At 33.2% G+C, this 10,974-nt stretch overlaps 1 protein-coding gene across 2 annotated transcripts in view; it reads right to left on the bottom strand.

The window, feature by feature from the left end:
• Positions 1–221: 221 nt before the first annotated feature.
• Positions 222–10,974, bottom strand: part of COPS2 (COP9 signalosome subunit 2) — a 28,348-nt gene continuing 17,595 nt past the window's right edge. For both annotated transcript variants that reach the window (XM_043472036.1, XM_043472037.1), the window contains exons 7-13: positions 9,586–9,760; positions 7,678–7,856; positions 7,515–7,567; positions 5,038–5,135; positions 3,785–3,867; positions 3,264–3,322; positions 222–2,391 (exon numbers count right to left, since the gene is read on the bottom strand). In XM_043472036.1, coding sequence (XP_043327971.1) covers positions 2,247–2,391; positions 3,264–3,322; positions 3,785–3,867; positions 5,038–5,135; positions 7,515–7,567; positions 7,678–7,856; positions 9,586–9,760 — 792 coding nt within the window. In that variant the 3' untranslated portion in view covers positions 222–2,246. The remainder of the gene's footprint in view (positions 2,392–3,263; positions 3,323–3,784; positions 3,868–5,037; positions 5,136–7,514; positions 7,568–7,677; positions 7,857–9,585; positions 9,761–10,974) is intronic.

Raw genomic sequence — 10,974 nt, 5'->3', positions numbered from 1 at the left:
TTCCATCAATTCAAACATAAGCAAAATCTTTTTTCCAATTATATCACATGCATACATATTTGAATACAGGCACAGAAACTTGTCATTTTTATTTGGGTAACAAGAGTTTCTAAATTATGTTGAAAAATAAATCCTAATTATGACCACTCCTGTTTAAAAAAAAAAAAACTTAGCACATGTTCCACAAATGATTTATGCAAAAGAAAAGAAAATACACATAGTTTTATAATATCTTAAACTTTTTTATTCCCTACCAGAGACATTGTCTTTCATTTTCTTTCAGTTTTCTACATTTTCAAGTTGAACCTGTATTTAATACTGCTTTAATCTGCTAAAGACATTAACTGATTGCTCTCCTAAATCTAAGGATTATATAGTTTTAGTATAAATATATATCACATATTTTCGTAAAATTTTGACAAAATCGAATAAGCATGCCTTGTTTTAAGTCCATGCTCCTTCCACTGTTTATAAAATCTGATTTAAAGATCAAAAATTCTTGGTTGTCATTCTTTAGCTATAACAGTCTTCCTTCTGAACTGCCACTCACTTCTTTACATAATAACAAGCAATAGAAAAACCAAAGAAATTATCTTAATCTTAGTTCTTCCTTTGACACTATAAAATAATGTCAACTTTTTTTTTTTTTAAATGAAACAAATACATCCAAAACTCAATACATTCAAATGAGCTGCGTCTCCTTTCAGGTATTACCTTCAAGGCCACAGTTCATTCTCCTAACTATGCTACCACTGCTCAAAAGACCTTTACAACTCTTTTGGGATTGCCTTCAAAGCCAGTTGCATATTCCTACTATTACCTCAAAGATAGATTTAATTTTTGAAAACAGTAAAAAGACATTTGGTGCCAAATAATGGTTAACCATAGAACAATCAGAGCTTCCCAGGTGGTGCTAGTGGTAGAGAATCTGCCTGCCAATACAGGAGATGCAAGAGTCACGGGTTCAATCCCTGGGTCTTCAGGAAGAGCCTCTGGAAGAGGAAATAGCAACCCACTCTAGTACTTTTGCCTGGAGAATCCCATGGATAGAGGAGCCTGGCGGGCTGCAGTCCATGGGGTCGCAAAAAGAGCTGGACTTGACTGAGCACAGCACAGCACACAGAACAAAAGTTGGATAATACTTTTTTAACAATTATGTAATCATAAAGTTAACAGTGTGTGTGACTTAAATTAGCTCTGAATACAATTCTGAAAGAGTAAAACCCAAGAGGTTTTGAGCAATGGTAGACTGCTGGAATTAGGAAATAATTTTCCAGCATGATTACTATGCAGGGTAACATTCATTTAGCTGTCTATATTCTGGCATATTTGTTTAAAGTGAACATTCTGAGAGTTAGAATCTTTTAAAAAGGAGTATCATTCTTTAAAAACAAAATTATTCCTTTAAAGTATCACTGTCAAAGTTAAGTACTACGCAAGTGTTTTTTGTTAGAAACTAATTCTCCTTATCAATAAAGACTACTTTTAAAAACTTGAAAGCAAATAACCAACTTATTTACTTCCAGGCTTTTTAAAATTATTAACTGAAGAAAAATAATTTGACATTTCTAAGGTACTAGAAAACAAAACAAAAACCCCACATGTAATAAAAACACATCAAGAACCAAACTACAATTTCTGAGCTGCACTGTTTATTTTGCTGCTTGAAACCTAAGTGACAGTATGCCACTATAATTATGGGGTTTCATCTAAACCTTTACTACACTGCAGGTACAGAAATATACGGACACATTTTTGGAGAATTGACATTTTGCAAAATGCAGCAAACATTTTAATTTATACATGAGAAAAGGAAGTGTTCAAAAGGGTATGCATTTCAAGTTATTGCAGGTTATTTGTGAGAGAATTTCTGCAGGTAAAACATGTTTAAATTTAACCAACAGTAGCGTGTCAGTGTATTTAAAATCATGACAAAAATCTTCTCTCTGGTCATGTTGCCCACGACAAATTACTATGATGTTGTATGTTTTAGGGCAAGATGTCAATACAGCATAAATCCCATGGCATTTTGGTTTTCTTCTGGAGATTAAAGCTGTTTTTTTTTTTTTTCTTGGGATAAATGCAGCAGCAAAACACAAACCAGTTGATCAAAAAAAGCACTTCTGCCATAACTCCAATAATTTTCAGGACACATCAACCGACAGTAGTTTTGCCATTCCCAGTTCTTTTAAGGGTTACATCTCTGCACTGTTGCCTTAAGTATGTCTGTAAAAGCTTGTTCTCTGTTAAGCCAGTTTACTGACTACAGCCTGGTTGAGAGAATTTAGTTGGTTGGTCCATTTATCTAGTGCAGTATATCGGGCACCACCCCTCTTCTGATGATCCAGTTCAAGGAGTTGGTTGACTTGATCAATTCGGCCATGTATAGTGCTGGAAATAAATAAAAGATGACATGTCTACAAAGCGTTTTCACAAAACATATCTTTTGGACTTTATAAAACAGTCACAATATCAATAAATGCAAAACAAAACAAAAATCCCTCCTGCTGTCTACATTAAATAGTTGCATTCAGCATTGATTTAACATTCATTAGCTTATTCAAACTTTAGACAGAAACCAGACTTCAGCTACCTTTCAACAATTTCACTGAAAGAACCAACAGACATATACTTACCCAACTAATCAAGAGCAAATGTAATATGAGAAGCTTTAAAAATAACATTTCTTGCCTTTAAGAAAGATACCATTTCCAAAGTAACAGATACCATACCTTATACTTTAAAAATGAAATAATACTATCCATTAAATAATTATCTAGCTATATATATGGGTCAGGGGCTTCCCAGGTAGCTCAGTGGTAAAGAACCCCCCAACCAATGCAGGAGACAAAAGAGACACAGGTTCAATCCTGGGTGGGGAAGATCCCCTGGAGAAGGAAATGGCAGCTCACTCCAGTATTCTTGCCTGGAGAATCCCATGGACAGAGGAGCCTGGCAGGCTATAGTCCATAGGGTCGCAAAGAGTCGGACACAACTGAAGCAATTGAGCAGGCAGGCATATAAGGTCATATACTGAATGAGAAATCTTTTGAAAAGTTATTTAGAACTTTTTCAAAGATCATGTGCTTAATATGATCATTCATTTATAAAAAGCCATCACATATACATATCTCTTTCAATACAAAACTACAGCTGAAGGGTGCTTTTTATGAAAAATCAAGAATTCAACTGCTACCTTTGCCATCATTATTCAAACTTTATGTCCTAAACATTTTGTGGAAAAAAAATAGTCAAGTACTTACTTATCCAATATGCACTGCACCAGCAAGCTCTCCACATCAGCTACATCTATGTTTAACTCCTAAGACAAAAGACTCATTATAATTCTAATTAACTTTTTAGAGGACTTTATGATTCTATATAAATATTATTTTAAATTCGATTCTATCACTTAAAAAAGAGAAAAGTTAAAACAAATTTCATTATCTATTCAGAACACTGAGAACACAGGTCTGATAAAATTTCACTCTGTTAACTTTAAAAGTATATTCCTATGCTTGGGGTTAACAATATACATCAATTATCTATTTCAGCCACTACCTTCTCTCTTACAATTTTACTGCGGCTGAAGGAATCTTTAAAATGAAATGTAATGATTCCTTATTTCTCATTTCTTTTAACTCAATTTACACCAGGAACAGAAAAATTCACATTAGAAGGAAAACCTTAAGTTATGCTGTATTTTAAAAAATATTGTTACCAAGAATAACTCTTTTAAATATATACTGCATTTATTAATACAAATTATAATGAATATAAGTACCTTAGAAATAAAAGGAATATGTATTCTTGTGTAAGGCTTAATTAATTTTATAAGCACTTGTGTTCTGATGTTTCGCAAAAGCTCTGAAAGACAAAGTTAAAATAATACATTTATATTTACTAGTTTGTGTATCTTTATGAATCACTATGCACATCTAAATCGTATTAACTGTGTCATTTATCTTCTTAAAACGTATCTCTCTGTCTAGTGAGGGAATAAGGAATTTATATCTAAAAACATTTGAGTTCAACGTACAGTAGGATTAGAGGCACTCTTTCACATAAGTTTTTCTTGTTTCCATCTCTCTGATTTTGCTCATGTTGTAATACTATTTGAAATATCCTCTTGCGTTCTTAATAACACTCACTGCTCATCGTTTCCTCTATAATTTCCTCTTTCAAGAAGCTCTAATTTATACCAACTAGTCAAGTTCCTTCCTTTATGCTCTCTCATAAACTAGAATACTACATTTTATAAGGTATTCTACAATTTTTCCCAGTTCTTCATGAACAGTGTCCTTTAAAAAAAATAGGAGCTCAAGAACAGAGCTTCTGTATTTTTTTTTTATACCCACAAAATATAGTATCATTCTCAGTTCAAATAAGAACTTCGTCTGTTGACTCAAAAGAGAAAGGAAGGTGAGTAACGAAAGAACATTACTTCCAAAGTATTCTTTGGATTTTCTTAATGCATCTGGCATTTAAGCATTTGAATGAATTGTTCCAGTTATTAAATACCCTCAAATAGCTCCATAACAGGTAGGAACACTGGAGGTATAAGTGGCTCTAGAACAAAGAGACAATTTTTATCTTTGTTAATCAGAACTTATTAAAAATCTCATACATTTGTTGTTAGCCTACCTTTTCAAAATAAGTGCATCTTAGCATTATCTATAGCAGGCTGTTTTCAAAGCTTCTGTTGTCAAAAATAAATCCTAAAAATTTACTTTGCACCTAAAAATCAGTAATAAACATGGAATAATATCTAAATCAGAAGGTAAAAGTGACAGCCTCCTTTTAAATGAAATGAACATCATGTAAAACTTGATTCCATTAGTAACATGAAATTAGCTACTGACATCTTTAAAACAGCTTTATAATTTTAAGGAATATCTTATTCTATGACAGCATTTAGAAACAAGTCTATATTTTGCAATAAACAGAAGAAAAATGGCTTAATTCCATGTAGCTCCATTAAGTATTGTTTGATAGTAGCAAAGAAAGTAACAGAATTCAGTTGCAGAAAGCATATACCTTCAATATGTTCCCTTATGAAAGGATCATCCATGATGTTGCTGTGATTTGTTTTTAGAATCTTTTCAAACTCAGTGATGTCATTATTCTGGTAGGCACTAACAAAAAAAGAAAAGCATAAATTTTGTCAAACATGAAGAAGTCACATATTAAATCAGATAATCCAAAGAGCCTGTTACTTAATTTTTATATGAAAAAATCTAAATTACAGTTTCTGTCATGGAAATTAGAATTAAATACACACAGATCCTTCCGAAAATAAAATGAATTTTCTTTTAATGAATTTGATTTTATAAAAGAAAGACAAATCATCTGGGGTTATATGTTATACACAGCTAATTAAAACCTCAAAGTCTTAGTATTGTTAAGAACTGACAAATATTTAGTAATTGTTTAATGCTCAATGCTTTTAAGTTAAATTGTGCATTTAATCTCCAAGAAACTAGGTTTCATGTACACTACTGAATGGAGGAGTTTGAATATAAGACAGTATATCCTCTCTGAAGTTTACTCATAAATGCAGCTTCCTTAATTTTTATCTTCTAGAAAGGTACCAGCAACTGCCAAAACTTCTTAAAGGGAACATTTGACTCTCAATTCTCTTTAGCCTTAAAATTCTAGTGAACTATACAGCAGAAATATTGGTGGCAGATAACTAGTGGCAAATGGGATACACGCACAAACTAGAGAGTGATGGACACTGCTGCAGAAGGTCAAAGGCTGATTTATGTTCATGATTGTCTGAGGTATTTACTATCTACTCTGAGGCACTATGGGGACTGCTAAAGGTGCTGAGAAGGAAGAAGCCAACCTTCTGGAAATGGCACCACTGTCTGCTTTATATGTAACACATATCATCAGCCACTCTGCACGCCCTCTGCTGTGCTTCCATCTGTTGGGTCGCAATGTAACTTCATGTTAGGGGCAGGTGATTCAAGTGCTTCAACAGGAATTATTTTCCTCTAGTCTGCTGGCAACTGACTAGGAAGATAAAATTAGGAAGCATTACTTTTCTTACCTACCCCAAATATATTATTGTAATATACTACAGGAGGATATGTTCAAATAGTGAAAACACTTGCACACACAGATATTTTAACAAAGACACATTCTTCCAATGTTTAAGTGGCTTAAAAAAGAACCTTATACAAAATGTGGGACACCACGGGCCACTTCTTTTAAAATTTATCATTAAAATAAGTTCTAGAGTTCCAATACAAACGCTTCTCTGGAGTAAACTGTGAGATAAGGTCTGACAAATCAGTACTTTAATCCATTTAATGCATTTAACCAGTTTAATTTGAACAAAATACTAATGTCCAGGGAAACACTTTCCTGCAATATTTCTTTAAGAATTTTCAAGTTAAACTGTTGCTTAGAAATTCAACCTAATTTTTTTCTGAAGTATTATGAACTTAATCTCTAACCAAATCATCTTTTAATGTGGCCAAATGTAAATAGAATAAACTGTTTGATATAAAGACAAAGAAATTGTCTTTTGAGCTTAAACAATATAATGAAATAGGCTGTAAGTACATAAAATTTATACTTAGGTGGCTTGTAATTTATAACCCAACAGTACTTTCTTAAATTAAAAAAAAAAAAAAAAGACTCTTAAGAGAGTGTCTGGTCATCTAAATTACCTGTACATATCTGAAAACAAACAAAAAAACTCAACCCTGCCTCACACCCCTAACTACACACTCTTCCTGTCTTAGTAAACTCAGCTGATAGTCTAGAACAACGGACTCGAAACCCTGTAAGTCTCTCTCCTAGTTTTCTACAAAGCAAGCACAATAAATCATAGGCTACATTTATTTCTGGTCCAAAGAAACGTTTTTCTTGCTCATTGATTTTTTTTACAAAAACGTTTTCTTTTCTAGGCTTTTGCTTGGTTTTTCTTTCTTTCCTTTTTTTAAAAAAATATTAATTGATGATGGCAGGTTTTTCAGCTATTAGCCATCATTAGTCATATCTTTCTCCACAGAAGGCAACAATAAATCCTTAGGTTTCCTAACAGTATGACCCTTCTGCTGCTCTTTACATTAGAAAATTAACTGAGGTAAATTTATTTAAAGTGATTTTTTAATCTTGTCAATTAAGCAAATATACAAGTAAACAAACTGTCTCACTGAAAATTCTTGACTTAGGTAGACCAATTCATAATTTCATTTTGGATTAAGGCAGGTAGAAACTAACACTGTGAAATCATTTTAAAATCTCTATAGCTTTCTACTGAGAAACAGTATGTGTATACACACACAAAGATAATGAGGAAAAAAAGCGGTAAATACTTACAAAATCTTGTGAGTAATAGAAACAGTGTAATCAATGACTTCAAAAATTTTACAAACTTTTGTATACTTCAAGTCAAAATAATACGTTGAGTATTAACTGAATTCTGAAAAATTCTCTCCGTTCTCTTCTTTATTCACTGCTTTAAGGCAATTTATCTTAACTGAAATATTAAATCTTACCTTACTAAATTCGTCATTGCTAGAATTTCTGGATCATTTTTGTAAGGTTTGGCCTGGTTAGGAAAAAAAAACAGGATTAACTATGTATATGTACAAAGAAAGAATAACATTTATTTTCACAAGAGACTGCTGACAGAAATGAACAATCAGAGCACAAACATACCTCCTGTGAGTCAAATGGATTTATTCCCGATTTCATTAGCATATTTGCTAAGACTAAATATTTTAAGCAAGTGGTTCGTCGTGGACTTCCCGATTCATCATAATTCTTAAAGGCTTCAAAAAAATCAGTGTGTGCCTTTTCAAATTCACCTTCTCTCAAGTGCATTTTACCACCACATTCTGTAAAGAATAAAACAGGAGAAAAGAGGACATTTTCAGTTCTGTAATAATAAGACTGACCACTTCATAAAAATCAAATGAAAACTATTTCAGTAGCTTCTAGTCTTTTAATTCTATAACCTGAAGAGTACTAGCTCCTGAAGTGGACAAAGGGCACATACTGAATTCTAAAAACCAAGCTCTTCATTAAACATCAGCCAAACAAGCATTTGCAAATCTTTATTCTCAGTTGAAACAGAAAGTAATTTTATCAAAATTACAATGAGGTGGACTTCCCTGGTGCTACAAGTGGGTAGGAATCTGCCTGCCAATGCAAGGGACACCGGTATGATCCCTGGTCTGGGAAGATTCCACACGCTGCAGAGAAACTAAGCCCATGCTACCACAACTACTGAGCCCGAGTTCTAGAGCCTGCAAGCTCCAACTACAGAGCCCACGTGCTGAAACTACTTAAGCCCGTGTGCCTAGAGCCTGTGCTCTGCAACAAGAGAAGCCCATGCACCACAATGAAGAGTAGCCCCCCACTTGCTGCAGCTAGAGAAAGCACATGCACAGCAACACACAGCAACAAAGACCTAGAGAAACCAAAAATCATAAATAAAGATAAATAAGAATAATAAGAAATTCTTGAAACAAAACTACAATGAAGTATCAAACTCATACTGGTCAGAATGCCATCGTTAAGAAGTCTATAAATAACAAGGTGTGGAGAAAAGAGAACCCTCCTACACTATTTTAGTTGTAAAAATAATGTAAGTTATTTCAATGTAATGTAAGTTGTTAGAATGAATTTAAGTTGGTACAGTCACTATGGAGAATAGTATGGAGGTTCCTCAGAAAACTGAAAATAGAATTACTATATATGATCCAGCAATACCACTCCTGGGCATGTATCTGGGCAAAACTATAATCAAAAAGACACATGATCCCTATGTTTACAGCAGCACTATTCACAAGAGCCAAGGCATGGAAACCACCTAAATATACACTGACAGATGACTGGATAAAGACGATGTGATACACATATACAATGGAATACTAGCCATAAAAAAAGAACAAAACAATGCCACTTGCTGCAACATGGATGCAACTAGAGTTTATCATACTAAGTAAATTAAGCCAGAAAAAGAAAGACAAATACCATATGATATCACTTATATAAAATAAAGTCACAAATGAACCTATCTACAAAACAGACTCACTGATGTAGAGAACAAACACGTGGTTGCCAAGGAGGAGTAGGGAGGAGGGAGTCTGGGATTAACAGATGCATACTATTACAAACAGAATAGATAAACAACAAGGTCCTAATGTACAGCACAGGGAACTATATATAATATCCTGTGATAAACTGTAATGGAAAAGACTATAAAAAATATGTATATATATGTATAACTGAGTCACTTTGCTATGCAGTAGAAATTAACACATTGTAAATCAACAATATTTTAGTAAAAAAATCACTAAAACAGAAGGTAATTTTATATACAATTCTCAAGAGTAGAACTTCTGATGGTGAATTTTCTATTAATAATTTACTGATATAAATTTCAAAAAGACAAAAATTCATCCTAATTCCTTACTAAGACTAGATCATTTCACTTGACTTTACTACTCTGCCATTTATTTTCACTAAAACAGAAACAACCTTCAGAGTTAATCAGTCATAATCCAAGGATATCTTGGTATCTTCCCATAACACTGCCCAACCTTTGCAAACCAAACTTGCCTCTGATAACTCCCATGATCAATGGATGAGGGATGGCAGACTTGATGTGAAGTGACTGTTCATAGAGTGCTTTAAGTTTTTTGTTATTTTTCTGTGCCGTGTACATTTGAATTTCCAAAGCATATATTTCTAATAACTGTGTGCCTTTTTTCAGGTCATCTTCTCCATCATCAGTCTGGGGAAACAAATAATGAAAATCTAGTGAAGACAGAATTCAGAGTCAACAGAGTGATTTTTGAGTTAGCCTGAGAACCTTACATTTATGATACTAATTCTGTGGGAACATGAATTACAAATTTCAGTTGACACCTAGGTTACTAAGAATATGACCTTCAATGGCCAAAAAGGAACCCACATGGCCTTTGTACTTCACAGTTATTCGATAAGGTTTTTTCTTTTAATGTACAAAAGTTGCAATGTTTTGTTTTATCCAGGAGATTATTTATAGTCTTCCCCAAATCTTCACAAGCACTTTAGATCCACTGATTCAATTAACAGCACTTTGTGCTTTCAATCAAGTGCCTTCCTAGTGCCAGGTGCTCGGTCTACCTTGGGGAAATAGAGAGTTAAATAAGCCAATGTCCTGGTCTCAAAAAGTTCACAATATAGAAGACTGATATGCCAACAGATAAGTTATAATTTAAATGATAATAATTCTAGCTGAACCATCAGCAAAGTCCCAAGGATGGAAGAGAAGATTAATTCTCTTGGGGGATGTCAAAGGAATAACAAAGGTGGTAACATTTGAGTTTGTCTTTGAAAGATGATCAATAGCCCACGAACACAAGCCGTGAAAAACAGAATATGGTTGACAGTCAGATAATCATAAATATCAAGCACTGACATACACAACGCCAAAATTTATTATTTATTGGGTCTTCTAACTTAAAACTTTCCTTTAGTTATCCACTAACAAAACACAACCAGACTAATAAACATGATATGTCAGACAATCTGTAGGTTCAGATTATCATGCATCTCTCCTATGCTTTAATGCAATTTACAATCCAGACAGCATTTCCCTTATGCTACAAAATAAACCAAGCAAAACCTTCTCTAGAGGGTTTTTTCATATTCCTTACGTATATACTGAAAGATTTTCTTTCACTTAGAAATGCCTTCTCTATGATTTTCATTTCACATGGAACTGAATACACAGCTGTTCATGCATCAGACTAAGCCTTCCTTAAGAACATGTAGATAAAAAACAATCCATAAATGACTGATTTGTCTTATAAACTGAAACTATTATGAAACATAAAACATTTTCATGTTTATAAAAACCAAAAAAGGTAACATTATTAAATGAAAATATGTGAAGATGATTTAGAACACTTTTCTGATCAATGTTTTCCTCATTCACAGAAATAAAACATATAATTAATAGTA

Source organism: Cervus canadensis, chromosome 6 (assembly GCF_019320065.1).
Source record: "Cervus canadensis isolate Bull #8, Minnesota chromosome 6, ASM1932006v1, whole genome shotgun sequence".
NCBI lineage: Eukaryota > Metazoa > Chordata > Mammalia > Artiodactyla > Cervidae > Cervus > Cervus canadensis.
This window is presented reverse-complemented; position numbering and strand designations above follow the sequence as displayed.